At 32.5% G+C, this 17852-nt stretch overlaps 1 protein-coding gene across 1 annotated transcript in view; it reads left to right on the top strand.

The window, feature by feature from the left end:
• LOC129218907 (CD109 antigen-like) overlaps nt 1–13871 on the top strand; it is a 69125-nt gene extending 55254 nt beyond the window's left edge. The window contains 8 exon segments of the mRNA XM_054853229.1: nt 538–585; nt 587–725; nt 2136–2368; nt 2453–2614; nt 5826–6019; nt 6808–6982; nt 12992–13097; nt 13529–13871. Coding sequence (XP_054709204.1) covers nt 538–585; nt 587–725; nt 2136–2368; nt 2453–2614; nt 5826–6019; nt 6808–6982; nt 12992–13097; nt 13529–13716 — 1245 coding nt within the window. The 3' untranslated portion in view covers nt 13717–13871.
• The last annotated feature ends 3981 nt before the right edge of the window (nt 13872–17852 follow it).

Here is a 17852-nt window from a genome sequence, read left to right as displayed (position 1 = left end):
CCATTTTACTGATAAAACTGAGTAATGCATTGGGACATGAGTCAAACAGCAGTGGATGGGAGAGGAAGTGGTGGTTGCTAGAATATCACCCTGCTGTTGGGAAGATTCTTTGCACATAACCTTTGTAATTGTAATGCATGCATTTTGACACTAAGAGATCCATTTGTTTCTTTTATAATTGACCAATTTTAAAGTAGCTATACTCTCCTTGACGTTCAATGTTTTTGATTATTAGAGAAGAGATAGTGAAAAGGGAAATTTATGTTATTTATTAGTTATAAGATAGGACTAATTCTGTTCCTGACAAAAGCAGTTAATTTAGACAGGTGGTTAACTTATAAGGGTGGTCAACTTTACAGGTTTTACTGTATTAGTATTGTTTTGGATTTGATAATTTTAGGTTTTTGATCTAAATTCTGTATGAAATGCAGTTATTTAAACAAATTACAATTAACAATGTTTGTGAAGTGAAAGAAAACATTTCATTCAAATATTATTCTTAATTAGTGCATTAATTTTTTTAAAAATATTTTTTAGGAAGTAGGCTCTAAAGTATCACAAGCTAAGCAACGAGCTACTCGTTACCCTCGAGAAAATGCTGCACACAATTAGAGAATCAAAGGAACCCTATGAAATTGCAATTGTTTCTTATGCTTTGACACTTGTGAACAGTATTGATGCAGAAACAGCCTTTAATATATTAGATGGGAAAATGAGAGAAGCAGGTAATTGAAGGGAATTTAATACTATTATACTAAATTGCTCACTTACTTAATATGACTGAATCTATATTTTAAAATTTGTTTTTGGTTCAGATTTTTTTATCGGTGAAAATGTTTTTCATCTCATGAGAATGCTCATTAGCCAATAGTGGAAAAAACACAAGGTGTTCCTAATTTTCCATATCTAGGTGTATCAATGTTTCACAAAACAACCTACAAAACTTCAAATTTGTGATATCCATGCTTTATTGGATGAACTTTATGAAGAACATGGACTCGACTTCTATATAGTGCAGTTAAATTTTGTAAGATTTCTGGAAATATTATTTGAATAATATTTTTTGTTTAGTTACAGATGCATTCCCTAATATTTGTTCATTACTGAACCAAGAAACATGGCGTAAAAAGTATTCCTGAAGTGTTTCGAAACTCACTTGCATTTTATGGGTGTAGATTTCATGTTCTTCATAAAGCTCATGCAATAAAGCAAGGTCCATCATATTTTGAGGGTTTCTAGGATGATTTGTGCTACAATTGATGCTTTTGTTAAATGGAATTTCCCATTTGTTACGTTCTGGTACAAAAAGGCTAAATTCATGTTTACTGAGCCAAACTTGCGATTTTCTTTGACTTTTACAAAAGATTGCAGGCATGTGTCTCAGGGTTACAAGGTGCCCAATATGAGGAATCCAAAAGAGTTCCTTGCAACACTGAAACCTGTATTAGCAATTTTTTTTTTGTAACTTGGCATTGCACATCTTAATTAATTATATTTTATGTATGGAATGACACATAAAGAACAAAAATACAATATGATAAAGCCTTAAAGTGATCAAAAAGCATTTTTAAATAATTTTGAATGGAAATACATCAGGAAAATTTTAATTTTGGAAAAAAAAAAAAAAAAAAAAATTTTTTTTTTTTTAAAATTTGGAAATATCAGGGAAGCTACAGTTTTTTATAACCAAACTGACGAGCCTTAATAGTTTTTCCTCATTCATTGGTGAATGTGCAAGAAACTTGGTTTTTCCTTTTAAAAAAATCTGTTAAAGATAAAAGAAAAAAGTTTGGGAAAAGTTCTTGTATTTTTGAATAATATGCTTTGTACAATCTTTGGTTCAGGAAATAAAATATCCTATGATAAACGAATAGCAAGTGTTTTTTTTTTTTGTTACAGTGTAAGCAAATAAAATTTCTTTTTATTTTCATTAAAACCTTTCTCTAAAAAAATCAATACAGTTATGTAAAGTTAACAAAATTTAAAATTTTAAATAATGATCTGGAACTACATTTTAATAAAAGGAACCACACAAAGAAAGGGTATTCCTCTTTTTTTTTTTCTTAAATTTATCTTATTGAGTTACCTACATTTGGCACAAAAACTCTAGTTAGATCTATTTATCTTTTGAACAGGAGGATTAAGGTATTGGTCTAAGGACTATGTTCCACCACCTTTATCAAAAGTTGAGAATAACCAGACACCCTATTTGATACCACGACTTCCGCATAAATATGAAGCTTCCAATGTGGAAACTACTGCATATGCATTGCTTGTGCATGTTAAGAAAACAGCTGTAATACAGAGAGAGATAGTTGCTTGGCTCAATTCTCAGCGATCCACAGATGGTGGATGGGCTTCAACGCAAGTAAGCTGCTCTCCTATTGTACTGTTTTATTTTAGGAGACCAAAGGTAAAGATTAATGAAGTTATCCTTACTCTGTTCATGCAGGATACTATTGTTGCTATGCAAGCATTAATTGAGTATGCAGTGCAATCTCGACAGAGGGATGTGATGGATGTTACCGTATCTGTAGAAGCCCCTTCCACCCCAGGATTTTCAAAGCAGTTGCATATTGATGAGAATAATTTCTCTGAACTGCAGAAAATTGATGTATGTTAATGTTTGTATATGATGGTTCGTTTTTTTTTACGTTACTTCAATTATTTATTTTTTGTACTTGATGTGCTCAATGTAAACTCATATGTTTAAAGTAGTCTTGTTTATTATTTTTGTTCTACTTTCGGTTGATTCTTAATTATTGTAATTGTTGTAATTTTTTTTACAACAAAACTTTCATGCAACATATACAATTATGATACTGAGATGATGCTCTGTGTTGTGCCCACTCTGTTCAGATTTTTTGTGGTGTGCAGGAAGGTTAAAAGTTTCATCTGTATGAAGATTTTGAACAAAACATACTTGAGTGTGCTACAGGCCCAGAAAATATGACTTCTATTCGAAAGCTAATGGTTATTGTTATGGTACCTATCAAATAATAAACAATAAAATTGTCATTGGATCCATTGATATTAAATAATCCCTGACAATGAAGAATTCCCTATAAAGAAATCTTTGGATCCACTAAAAAATTAATAAACACCAAAAAGTGAATATTTTTAGAATCAGTAAATAATTCCTATAGTTACTTGATAATAGGTAGGGGAATGTGGGGCAAAGTGAAAAGATGAAAGAGTTACTCTGTATTTAGTGCCACCTATCTTGTAATATTTTAACCATGTAGTTGCACATGTAGTCTATTCCAGTCAGGAAAAAGTTGCTCATTTTACTCATATTTGCTCATTAAGAGTAATTGCAAATGCTAAACAAAAATAAGATTTCAATTTTTAACATGTTTTGACATTTTAAAAGCATCTTCACTCAAATGTATTTATTGTAACACAAGTTTTATTTGTGTTCTAAACAAATTGCACCACATTTTTTCTTATACTTATTTTGTTTAAAAGTAGTGAGAAAATTTCAATTAAAATCTAACAAGAAATAGTTCTTGTTATTCATAATGTTGTATTCTTGCAAACCTTATGAATGTTTAGACTGGCTTTGTGCAACAAGGAGTAGTTATTTTCCATAACCTTTTTATTAAAATAACTTTGAATTAAATTAAATGTTTGTTATTCATATATGGGGGTAGACTAACATAATTTGTACTTTTTGATTGCATTTTGCCTAAAGTTTCAGCATAGAATTTTTTTATCTGTCTTGTTGCTAACAAAACTGAGAAAAGAGGAGTTGGTAGCACTATCTGTCCAAAATACTTAAACAAGTTGTTAGAAAGATTCTTTGCTTGAAGGAAGAAATTGTCAACTACTATGAGAAAGTTTTATAAGAACTTTATTAAATATTTCAGTAATCAAGGCATTCACTCGTGAATGTAAACTTTTGCCACAGTTTTATGTTGTGCAAACCCATGAATATGTTTAGGGATCCTACAGTAAACTAAAAAATCTTTATATACTTGACATGCTCTAACTATGTAACTAATGGCAAAAATGTTGGAATCATTTGTGGGTACCCACTGAGTGTGTAAACTGCATGATATTCTTAAGGGTAGCAAACTATAATACATTAGCACCAGAATTATGTTTGCATGATTTAGAATTTTTGCTAAGGTTTTGATGCATTTCTTAACAACAGTAGCCCCTTGTTATATCGCGCCTCGTTATATCTCTCATTCAGATGTATCTTTTCTTCTATCTCCAAAATTATTAAAGCCAAAAGAAAAAAAACTTGCTTTTAGTTTGGATCATTTGTGAAAACATATTGGTATTACACTCAGAAAAGGTCTCTTTCTTTATTTTGTCGATGAACGAAACAAAAATGCTTCTGAATTCGCTGGAAAACCAGCAATAATTCCTGTCATCCAAATGTACGTGCCCACAGAATATTTCAGTTTAAGATGGTTTGCAAACTACTTGACATTTTCTTTTGTACTGACACTTAGGCCTTAACAATGAGTGAGAGACAGCAGGCAGGTGTCGTCATAGTCCAAGGAGAAGAAGCCTTTTAGCACAGAAAAGATTTGTGCTTGGATGCTCAAATAGGGATTTGCATCAAACATGGCTCATAGTCCTCCTATATCTCCTATATTTCCTATATTTTCACAATTTGTCAGATATTCTCCTATTTTTCCTATATTTTCTCACTAATTCTTACATTTTTTTCCGTCGGATGTTAAATGCTACTCAAAAATGCAAAGACACCTTCGATCTATTTTTTTTCCTTCTTTCTCCCCTGCACTGTGCACTCTTACATCTTTAATGTTGGCATATGTACTAAACTTCTGTTTGATTACTTTTATGAAATATGCAAAATATAGATGATTTTACTTGCAGCTTTTAACTTGTTTTCTTTTTTTTCTCTTTTATTGAGTATACTTTGTAATTTTAATAGTATAACATGTTAACTTTACGTGTACTGCTGTAAAGATTTTGAAAGCTTTTAATTTTGTCATATAAACTTACATGTAGCTCAAATGATTATTTTTGAAAATGCCAATTACAGATTTTGGTACTAATTCAACTTTGAGTACTTCAGTTGTTTCAAAGCTTGTAGCTTGCTGAAAAAAGTAACTATCTCGATGGAAAAAATGTCATTTTATAGGATTTTGTTTGCTTTTTTCAAATATTTACTTAATTTGTGTGTAGATTTTCCAAGAATTTCAGAAATCGATCATTTCAGAAATTTGTTTTCTTTTTGACTCATTTTTTTCCATCTACTCGGTTATGTTTACAAATTGGACCAAGTGGAGCATAGAATTGATGAATAATTCTATGCTCCATTTGGGCTCTTCTAACGCCCCCTTTTGTTTGGCATATTAGGTCAAGGGTAAGCGCACCCAAGGGAATTTTCGCACCCAAGGCGGGTGCGAAAATTCATTTGCTCTCACATCTGTGACTCTTCACATTGCTATAACTTCATGCATGATATAAAATTGTATTGATAATTTTGCTTTTTTTTGTACAGTGATTGAAACATACCTACTAGAGCCCATACTTTTCCAAAATTACTATATATTTTTCCTTTTAAACTCCTATATATTCTATCAAATTCCTATATATTTTGCTATCAAACTCCTATATTTTTCCTTCTAAACTCCTATATATTTTTTCCCACTTGCTATGAGCCCTGCACTGGCAAGGGGTTAATGACCTTGATTATATTGTACTTTCGGATATATCGCTCTTTTTCTTAGTCCCCCGACAAGCACGCGATATAACTAGGGGTTTCTGTACTACTTTTTAAATTCAGAATGTTTTATTAATGCGTTGGTTGTAAGTAATGCAAATTTGGTTTATTATTTTAGATACCTAATGCTTATGGAGCTGTCATAGTGAAAGCTCAAGGATCAGGATTAGCTTTGGTTCAACTTTCAGTTCAATACAATGTTGATTGGAAACATCTGATGATTCCTCCACCTTTGCCTGCTTTCAATCTGGATGTTAAATTTCATTATTCTGGTCGCAATAGTTCTCACATTACTTTCAGATCTTGCCAGAGGTTTGTAGTTTTCAGTATGAGGTTTATTTTATAGGGCTGCTACTGGCAACTTAACAAATGATTATTGCTATTATTTTGAAGCAAAGGTGATTATTGCGACTATTATAGCCAAAATATAACCAAACACTACTTTTTTAGGGAAAGGCAACTAAATACAAAAAGTTAAAAAGGTATAAATGGTTTAAAAAAAATTGAAAATTTTTAGCAATTTTTAAAGAGATTGTAAACAGAAAGTTGTTTTCTTTTTTTCTCTTTTTTCAAAAAACGTTTTTGTTAGATACATTTATATGTATGTGTGTACACATACAAGCATATAAAAAAAAAAACATAACTTAAATATTTTTACTAATCAACATTGTTGTTATAACTCTATTCCATGTATACACTTACAGTTTGAGTGAGAAAAGTAGCAAATAATAATTTGGTGAGCCGGGAAATTAAATTGTCTTGTAAGTTAGCATTGACAAAGTTAATATATCGGTGTGGGATACTGAACATAAAAAAGAAAAAATACATATTTAAGCAGAAAAATAAACAATAGTTGGAATAATGTATGTTTTATAAGTTTCTAAACACATTATTTTGTGCAAAAAAAACTTGGAAATTAAAAAAATTTTCCGAGTTTGAATAATTATTTCATCTTAACTTAGATAAATCGTTCAAGTTTGGATGTAAATTAGCAATCACAAAAACTTCTCTGAAAACTAAGTTGTCTCAATTGGTTGGCACTGAGTAGGATGTGTATAATCTTTGATAATTTATTTTGAAAATATTTTTCTCTAATATAGTTGGACTTTGCTGTCTGAAAGTAAAGCTAGTGGAATGGCAGTTTTGGAAATTGGGATACCTACTGGCTACATAATAGAACAACATGAACTACATGGATATGTGCGTTCACACATGGTTCGAAACCTCAGAGAAGCTCGCTTTCAGGAAGGAAAAATTACATTTTATTTTGAATATGTAAGAGTTTTAATGTAATTTGGTTCGAATATTAGTTTTAAGACAGCAGCTATCATGCTTGTAAACATTTAAAATCATTTTTTATGTTACTATTATTATTAATTTTTTCATCATTAAATATATGTTATTCTTAAAATTTGATTCTAAAACTAAGAAAATAAATCCTTAATTTTGTGGTGTATCGAACTAATTGAACTCCGCTATCGTAATCGCAGTGACGTCAGAAGTCACTGACGTCACTGAGGAAAAACATCCTCTCAGGAACGGGGCAGATCGGAACGAACTCCGGAGATGTGCGCATTGGCGGCACACTCTGTCTTGTATATAGTATTATGTATATAGTAAATGTAGCAATTAGAATAGTAAAGTCTAGTATTATAATTCCTGAATGATTAATAATCCATTACATATTACAGCGAGCATAGGTTCCATAAAAAGGAACCATAAAAACGAACAAAAAACAGTGGCGACGAGTGTGTGACGAAACCACTAATGTAGTGCTATAACAGTGTTCTCGTTTCAAAAAGGATAGGGTAATTACCCGAAGACGGCTCAAGGTAGGAAATTTATATATTTTTGTATTTTGGATTGAAAAATAATGGAGGCCCTGGTTCAGGAACTCATAAAACAAAATGAAGCCCTTGTACAAGCTCTCAAGCTTAAAGTGGATACCCCAAATGAGTCAAAAGTGACAGGGGTCAATTTTGAAAAATATGATGAAATGTCCGAAAATTTTGATTCTTTTATAGAACGCTTCGAGGCATTCTTAGATATTCAAAATGTCCCAAAAGAAAAAAGGGCGAAAACGCTAATATCAAGTTTGTCAGCAAAATTATACAATTTACTGAAGAATCTTTTGTCACCCGACAACCCTGGGGAAAAAGATTTCGAAACGCTCAAGGACATACTAAGAGATCATCTCAATCCGAAGCCATTAATTATTCCTAGCCGTCACATATTTTTAAACCGCAAGCAGAACGAGAATGAGCCGATTAACGCCTACATCGCAGAACTTCGCTCATTAGCGATTCCCTGTATGTATAAACCAGATGTCTTAAATATGATGCTTCGAGATGTTTTTGTTAGTGGATTAAGAGATCGAGCAATACTAGATAGATTATTTGAGGAAAATGACCTTGAATTAAATCAAACCTTACAGATTGCTTTAGCGATGGAAAAATCTCATAAATCCACGGCAGAATTAATTGGAAGGCAATCTGGAATTCATAAATATAATGCTGAAATGAAACAGAGCCAGTATCGGAAGAAAAAGTGCTCTGAAGATAAAAATAATAGAAAATGCTCTCGATGTAATGGAAAAAATCATTCTACCGATGAATGTAGGTTCAAGACTTACAAATGCAAATTATGCGGCAAAATTGGTCATTTAGGAAAAGCATGTTTTTCTGCCAAAGCAAATAAAGTTAATAAACCTGTTAAGCAAAAACAGGTGGATGTAGAAACTTTTCCTGAAGATGAAGGTACTGATTCCGTGCCTATTTACACAATTCAGTCTGAAGAGTGTACACAGCCTGAACAAGAACCAAGGAAACCTATAATGGTAAAAGTTCAAATCGAAGGCCATTGGGTAAACTTTGAAGCCGATACAGGTGGAGCCGTTTCAATAATGTCGCTGAAGAATTTCCGAAAAATTTCAAATAAGAAAATTCAGCCTACAAAATTAATTTTTAAAACCTACAAAGGGGATAGAATTGTTCCGATGGGTTATGTAACGGTAAATGTTACCTATAATGAGGTTACGTACGCATTAAACTTGTATATCGTTAAGGAAAATTTAGATACAATTTTTGGTCGCGAATGGATGTATAAAATTAAACTAGATTGGAATTCAATAAAAAATTGCAAAGTTGAAACAAATGTTAGTCTTTCTAAATTGTTAGACGAATACAAAGAGTTATTTAGTGATGACTTGGGAGAAATTAAAAATTACGAGTGCAAATTAGAGCTAAAACCTGACGCTAGTCCGGTATTCTGCAGACCTAGACCCATGCCCTTTGCACTGAAAAATAGGGTTGGCGAGGAAATAGATCGCTTAGAACGCGAAAATATTATCGAAAAGGTACATATTTCGGATTGGGCAACACCGATCGTACCTGTGATTAAATCAAATGGTAAAGTTAGGTTGTGTGCAGATTACTCTGTAACATTAAATAAGAATTTAAAAGTGCAACAACACCCACTTCCTAGAATGGAAGATATTTTTGCATCACTGAGTGATGGCAAGGTGTTTTCCAAGGTTGATTTCTCTCAGGCATATTTGCAAATGAAAATGCACCCTGAAAGTCAAAAATTGTTGACAATAAATACACATAAGGGACTCTATTTGTGTAAAAGATTAATGTATGGGGTAAATGCCGCTCCGGCGATCTGGCAGAAATATATTGAAAGTGTTTTTCAGGATTTAAAGGGAGTTGAAGTATTTTTTGACGATGCTAGAATTGCAGCTCCAGACGCTGAAACTCATTTAGTAAGATTAAAAGAATTTTTTGAAAGATGCCGCGCTCATGGATTAAAAATTAACAAAGAAAAAAGTAAATTCTTTCAAAAAGAAATAGAATTTTTAGGGTACAAGATAAACTCTCAAGGACTATCCCAAACATCTGAAAAAGTTAAAGCAATTAAAAATGCCGTGGAACCCAAAAATGTTCATGAAGTTAAATCATTTATGGGGTTGGTAAATTTTTATTCGCGCTTTTCAAAAAAGTTAGCTACACTGGCTTATCCTTTGCATGAGTTAACGAAGAAAGATGTTCCTTGGAAATGGGATAAGAAATGTAAGGAAGCTTTTCAAAGGGTCAAAGACGAAATTTGTTCGGAAAGAATTTTGGCACATTATGACCCGGAACTTCCACTTTTGTTGGCAACTGATGCGTCACCAGTTGGACTGGGAGCAGTATTGTCACATAAATTTCCAGATGGTTCAGAACGACCGCTTGCTTTTGCATCTAAAACTCTTTCTCCGACCGAACAACAGTATTCGCAAATTGACAAAGAAGCCTTAGCTATAGTATGGGCTGTGAAGAAATTTTTTCTCTATGTGAAAAATACCAAGTTTACTCTAATTACAGATCATAAGCCACTACTGGCAATTTTTGGCTCAAAGAAAGGCTTGCCAGTTTTAGCTGCTACACGTCTATTGCATTATGCGTTGACTCTGCAATCATTTCAATTTGACATTATTTATCGTCAAACTAAGGAACACGGCAATGCAGACTTTCTCTCCCGTTTACCTACGGATTCGGAAAAATTGGCTATACATGATGATATTGATATCTTCCAGTTACATCAAATTGAAACGCTGCCGGTGACAGCAAAAGATTTAGCCAAAGAAACTGAAAGGGATGAAGAACTCACTCCGTTATTACGAATCCTGGAAAGTGGTGGTGAACTGAAGGGAAGGGAGATGGAATACAGCCTGCAAGAGGGTTGCATAATGTATGGGCAACGTGTATGCATTCCGAAACTGTATAGAGAAAGAATTTTAAATGAACTGCATCACGGACACTTAGGTGTAGTCAAAATGAAAACAATCGCGAGATCATACGTATTCTGGCAGGGAATCGACAAGGACATTGAAAGGGTTGCAAAAAACTGTGTAGATTGTGCAGTTAACAAAACTGATCCTCCTAAAGTAAAAGTACACCATTGGGAGTACCCTAGCGCTCCAATGGATAGAATTCATGTTGATTTCGCAGGTCCTATATTTGAACATATGTTTTTAATAATAGTTGATGCACACTCAAAATGGCTAGAAGTATACCCCATGAAAACAAGCACTACTTTCAAAACTGTCGAATGTTTACGTGATTTCTTTGCTCGCTTTGGACTGCCGATCATGTTGGTAAGTGACAATGGTCCACAATTTACGTCACAAGAATTTCAGGCATTTCTGAAAGTTAATGGCATAAAACACAAACCCACAGCACCGTTCAAACCATCAAGTAACGGTCAGGCCGAAAGGTATGTGTTTACTGTAAAGCAATCTTTGAGAACTATGAAAAATTATCCTGGAACTCTTAGACAAAAGCTGAGTACCTTTCTTATGCAATATAGGAAGGCCCCCAACATGACGACATTACAAAGCCCAGCTATGCTCATGATGAAAAGAGAAATTCGTACAAGGATCGACCTGGTTAGACCAGATCTAAAGAGCAGAGTCGAGGAAAGAGTTCGCAAAGGAACTTATGAATTTTCGGATAGAGGATTCAATGTAGGAGATAAGGTTGCAGTTAGAAACTATCGTCAAGGCGATAGAAAATGGCGATTTGGAACAGTAAAAAGCAAAGACGGCCAACTACATTACACAGTAGATGTGAATGGTCAACTCTGGCGACGTCACACCGACCAGATGCGTGACGGGGGAGACATTGAAGACGTCGACTGGGTGCGCCGACCATCCTTCCGGAAAAGATCCAGTGACGTACGTTCTGAAAGCGGTACAGCCGACAACGACAACAGCAATCTCCAGGGAGACCGGTCCATGCCTTCGGAGATGACTGATGTCCGGCCAGGATCTCCAGCCGCCATACCTATGGCAGTTACCAAGATGCCAGGAGAGCCATCAGCTGCACCTGTTCCACTTAGACGTTCCACCCGCGCGAGAAAAGCACCAGATAGACTGGGCTACTAAAGATTAAAAAGGGAGGAATGTGGTGTATCGAACTAATTGAACTCCGCTATCGTAATCGCAGTGACGTCAGAAGTCACTGACGTCACTGAGGAAAAACATCCTCTCAGGAACGGGGCAGATCGGAACGAACTCCGGAGATGTGCGCATTGGCGGCACACTCTGTCTTGTATATAGTATTATGTATATAGTAAATGTAGCAATTAGAATAGTAAAGTCTAGTATTATAATTCCTGAATGATTAATAATCCATTACATATTACAGCGAGCATAGGTTCCATAAAAAGGAACCATAAAAACGAACAAAAAACAGTGGCGACGAGTGTGTGACGAAACCACTAATGTAGTGCTATAACAGTGTTCTCGTTTCAAAAAGGATAGGGTAATTACCCGAAGACGGCTCAAGGTAGGAAATTTATATATTTTTGTATTTTGGATTGAAAAATAATGGAGGCCCTGGTTCAGGAACTCATAAAACAAAATGAAGCCCTTGTACAAGCTCTCAAGCTTAAAGTGGATACCCCAAATGAGTCAAAAGTGACAGGGGTCAATTTTGAAAAATATGATGAAATGTCCGAAAATTTTGATTCTTTTATAGAACGCTTCGAGGCATTCTTAGATATTCAAAATGTCCCAAAAGAAAAAAGGGCGAAAACGCTAATATCAAGTTTGTCAGCAAAATTATACAATTTACTGAAGAATCTTTTGTCACCCGACAACCCTGGGGAAAAAGATTTCGAAAGGCTCAAGGACATACTAAGAGATCATCTCAATCCGAAGCCATTAATTATTCCTAGCCGTCACATATTTTTAAACCGCAAGCAGAACGAGAATGAGCCGATTAACGCCTACATCGCAGAACTTCGCTCATTAGCGATTCCCTGTATGTATAAACCAGATGTCTTAAATATGATGCTTCGAGATGTTTTTGTTAGTGGATTAAGAGATCGAGCAATACTAGATAGATTATTTGAGGAAAATGACCTTGAATTAAATCAAACCTTACAGATTGCTTTAGCGATGGAAAAATCTCATAAATCCACGGCAGAATTAATTGGAAGGCAATCTGGAAGGTTTGATTTAATTCAAGGTCATTTTCCTCAAATAATCTATCTAGTATTGCTCGATCTCTTAAATTTATTGTAGGAAAAAAAAAAAGAAAATTGTTTCAGTCTTTGTTAATTATTAAAACATTAGATATTTTGTTTAAAGTTTTGTACTAGTGTGAAATTTTTGGGTCAGTTTAAGCATTTGTCAAATAAAAATAATCATACGTTTCTCATAAACTTAGAATAGCTTGTGGATGTAGTGGTTATTTATATTTTATATTTAAGTAATATTCAACATCTTTATATTTTTAGTTGGATATTTCGCCAATTTGCCTGACATTCACAGTACAAAGATGGTTTCCTGTTGCTAACATGACACGATATTTATCTGCCAAAGTATATGATTATTATGCTCCAGGTAAAATAAACTGTAATATTGCTGTTGGAAATAATTTCAAGTTATCAGCTCTGTACCTGGTAGGTAAAGGGCATTAAGTCACAAAAACAAAATTAGGCGAAAGTTGAGTTAAAAGTTTTTATTTTCTTATGATTTTTATTACTGTATTGCCATTTATTAGCAAAAAATGAAAGTTTATTTTTCAAGATCTTAGTGATTTGTAGCTCTTAAAAGAGTAAAAAGTTGAGTAAAATGGTGCTTAAATCTGGATTTTTGGCAAAAAAAAAAAAAAAAGGGAGAGAGGAGACAGTTGTCCTTGTCCAGGAGTCCCTTGTTCTCCCAGGTACACCAATCATAACTTTAAAATTATTTTCAACCAGATTCTCTTATTTTACATTTTATTTTTCATTCTCTTTTAGCATTAAACTAAAATTTATTTCTTGTATTTTCAGAGCGATACAATCAGACAATGATGGATATGTACAGTTTATTTGTTCTTAGTGTGTGCCAAGTTTGTGGTTCTTACCAGTGCCCTTATTGCCCAGTATTTAGTTCATCTTTCATTACGTGTTCTATAAACATCTATATAGTCATTATGTGTATCTTAGTATCCACAATCTTTGTACTTGCGTCAAAATAAACTATTCATTTCATATTCACGAGATCCTGTGCATCAGCATGCAGAAAGATTCCCCATGTGTTGCCATAAGATGAGATATTTAAAAAATGTGCTTCAAATTTGAAAAAACTGGCCATATTTCCTCTTTTAATTTGTTTATTTGGAATTTAGTTAGTGTTCTTGCTTTGTTTTATTTTTACTAAAAGTTATATTGTTATCATTGTCTTGAAGTTGTCAACATATACTGTACCTTTTTTATAAAAAACAATTTAATGCATCAATATTTTTTAATCTAATTTGGGGAAAACTACATAGAAAGCAGCATTTTGAAAGGGGAAAAGAAATTTGTTTGTCTAATTTTTAGAAAAAAATCAAGCATACATGATATATTATGCATGGAACTCTTGAAATGTTAAGTTTTATTTTCTTATCCAAAATGTATCAGCAAATATAAATGCATGCGCTTGATCATTCCAATTTTTCAGCAATCTTTTCCAATTATATCAGAGCACATGAACACTGACCCATAACTCAAATTAATTCAGCTTCTCTTATTAGATTTGAGAAGTTTACTGGAACAGATTGCAACCTATATTTATTTCTATGTTGATAATATGTGAAGGGACGGGGAAAGGCGCATGAAATCAGTTTTATGCGCTTTATTTATTTCATTTTATTTCGTTTCATATTTTTCTTTCTTTTTTGGGAAAAAACTTCAGAACATAGCTATAAAACAAATGGGTTAGTCTAAATACAGCATGTTTTCATGGTTTAATATTTGGATTAATAGTTTTAAAAATGTAAGGTTGTTTGATTCGTAAATAAAATGATTACACGAAGCCTTGTTTGAAAAAGAGTAGATGATAAATTGGATATTCTACTAGTAGCTTATATATCAAAACATTAAGCATATTTTACTTTAAAAAATTCCAACAATGCTATTACTTGAAATATTTTGTTTTTCATAATTATCCTGGTTTTACTTTCTTAAAACTATCAAACTTTATGTAAAGTTTACTTGTTCTTTTGAGAGATGTTTTAAATTCCCAATTACATTGATGTTTTCTCTATTCAGATATTTTATTTAAAATGTGTTCTTTTAATTCTCATCTATTGCTTAGGTAAAAACTTACCTTACTCCAAAATATTTTAACATTTAACATGCTGTTACATGAATATGAATGAAAGAAACAACAAAAAAAAAGAAAGAAAAAGAAGTTGAACTTTTTTTTTTTGGTTATTATTTGGTTCTCACATTTTTTTTTTTTTTTTTTAAATATAATTTGTACTTATTTTTCATGTATAGTTGATGTTTTGGTTTTGCGAAAACACAAAAGTTATTTCTTATTTTTCAGCTAGATTTATCTGTTTTCAGAATTAGCTGCTTGGCTATTTGCTTTACTTACTTGATTTTTTTTCCAATATTTATTTCAATGTGATAAGAATATTTTCATTTTGTTCTTTACAATCGATACTGTGCCATCTGGTTACATGTTAGAGAACTAATATGTATTTAAAAATTTCAAACACTACATCAAAGATGTTGATATTTCTAAAATTCTGCAGTTCTTTTCATATTCACGAACACAAATGAATTAAACTTTCCCCATATTCATGGGGGAAATTTTAACTCATTTTTTCATTACAGAATTTATTTTCTTATGCTTATGTTTTTCTTTTTAACAAATAAGCTGAGAAATTGAAGAATCCTTTGAAAAGTATCTAATACCATAAGATTTTGAAAAAATTGTAGGGTAATTGAATAAACATTAAAAAAAAAAACTTAAAGCTTTTTTCTAAAATTAGATGAAATAACTGTAAACTAAATGCAAAGAATTATTCTAAAGTTTAACCTAAACAATCCTTCTTCAGGTTCAACAATTCTATATTTAGCTAAATTTTTGTTAATTATAAAGTGGAAATGATCCCAGAAAGTTCAATTGGGTTATTGAAATTATTATTGTTATTTAATATTTCACTGAAAAATAGATTGAAAAAGGATTGATGTAATAAGCATTAAATTAAAATTGTGGAATAGTTAGTAATGTGTGTATGGGTCTGTGATTTCATCAACTTGAAGGATTCTTCTAGTGAGAAAAACTTTTTTTTTTCCCTTACAAGTGTGATGGAAATACATTTTAGAAGTGCTCTATCTTAAAATAGTTTCACTTAGTCTGCTTATTTTTTTCAAAAAAGTTTTTCTTCTCTGATAATGAATATTGTAACACATTTAATCTCAACAAGGCTTAGTCATTGAAACATTAATTAATTTTTTAGAACATTTCCAGGTGTAAATCCTGTTCCTTTGTTAATGTGTTTATTTTATGTAAGTGTTTTGTTCTGTGTGTTGAGGCAGTGTTAACACCCTGTAATTTAACATTACAAATAATATGTATGCAAGAGTATGACATTTTCTGTCTCTCATTGTGATATGCAAATTCTTGTATATGTATTGATACAACAAATCTGTGTAATGTTAGTTTGCAATATTTGCATTTGTTCATAGTATTTAGTTTAGCTTCAAGAATTTCAAGCATTTGTAAATATAACAATTTTATTTCATTTTCTTCATAAAACTAAGCAATAAATGCTGACTTCATGAATGAAGCTATATCATCAACAAATGCAAATGTCCGTGTCTGATCAATATCATTTGTGTATCTGCGAAAGATTCACATGATTTGTGATATTATAAATATGTACATAGCTATGCATATGAAAACACAGCGGCATAAAATGAGGTACATGCAAATGTCCTATGTAACATAGGAGACAAATTTGTACAGCAGCTGAAATTGTGCAGTTGAGATTCACTCAAGTTTGAGCTTGGAAGACAGACTACTAATCTCCATGCTTGACATCTGTAAATAACATCAGAGTAAATAAATCTTTAAATTCTAAAGTTTCTTTTCTTTCATTTGCATGAATATATTATGAGAAACATTTAAAAGTTAGTTTTGACTCATTTTTAAAAATTTATTTTGATTTTAATTGTAAGAGTTTGTTTAGTTTATCTATACTTGATTACTCCTAAAGTTTTCTTACCATTCAATTGAAAAAATGATGTAGTGTGGTAATCAAAAGACACATGATAGAAGTAAAACTTTTGTACGCTAAATTGGGGGAAAGGCTGTATTTCCTGTCAATTTGACAAACTCGATGAACCAGTGACCCTAGAACGCTTCCAGAGGACTGGCCGACTTATCCTCCATTTTGATTCCAAGAGTGGTTTAGATCCAGACAGGTTTCAAATTCCTTTTAAGTACTTAAATGTGCTTTCAAAACTTGCTTTAAATGTGAACAAATGAAATGTTCTCCTTTTATCTCGCAGTCAAAAATCAATCAAACTTTACATGTCTGAAAATCTGACTGACAATCATAGTGGTTCAATTGGCAGAGAGCTAAGCTTTGAACCCTGGGAGTCTCAGCTGAGAGGTTTCAGACATACTCTCAACAAAATTTTATGGAAGAGAATATATAAACGGCAAGAACACCAAACAATATGTTTCAACGGATGCTCGGTTATTAACCAGCAGTTTACTCTGATCGCCATGCTGCCTCAGCGCAGTACACATAATCGCGAAACTTTTCGTCTCGCAAAAAACTATGCCACTTCCATCACACAAAAAGGTTAGCATATCAAAATGAAGCTTTAATCAATCGTATTGAATAATTAACCTTTGCTCTAACTATACACATGAAAAGAGTTGGGCGAATGTCTCATTTTAAATTTAGAAAGCAATGTTTTTCATTTTAATGCACAAAATTCAAGTTATTTGAATTTACAGTTTGCTTTAAAGTGAAATAATTATTCATTTTATTATTCCTTGACAAAGTGTGGAAGATTTAACTAAACCATCATGTTTCGAATCTTTTCAAAGTAAACTTCCTGGTCCCCTAGCTCCTGAAGTGTGGGCACAATTTAATTTTATTAACTTCATGTTTGTTGAAACCTACCCTTTTGTGGAAAATATTAACATCAATTGTTAATTGCAGTTCTGATTCTGCAAATTGTAATTGGAAATATTACTGTTGAGCCCCTCAAAGCATTTTTATTAACATTGTTTCAAAACACTTACTAAATTTTTGTCGTCATCTAATGGAATACGTGATGAGGATCGTGAGGCAAGAAGTAATACAATGGTTCACTTCCATGG

Source organism: Uloborus diversus, chromosome 1 (genome assembly GCF_026930045.1).
Source record: "Uloborus diversus isolate 005 chromosome 1, Udiv.v.3.1, whole genome shotgun sequence".
NCBI lineage: Eukaryota > Metazoa > Arthropoda > Arachnida > Araneae > Uloboridae > Uloborus > Uloborus diversus.
The sequence above is the reverse complement of the archived record's forward strand: the minus strand, read 5'-3'. Positions and strand labels throughout refer to the sequence as shown.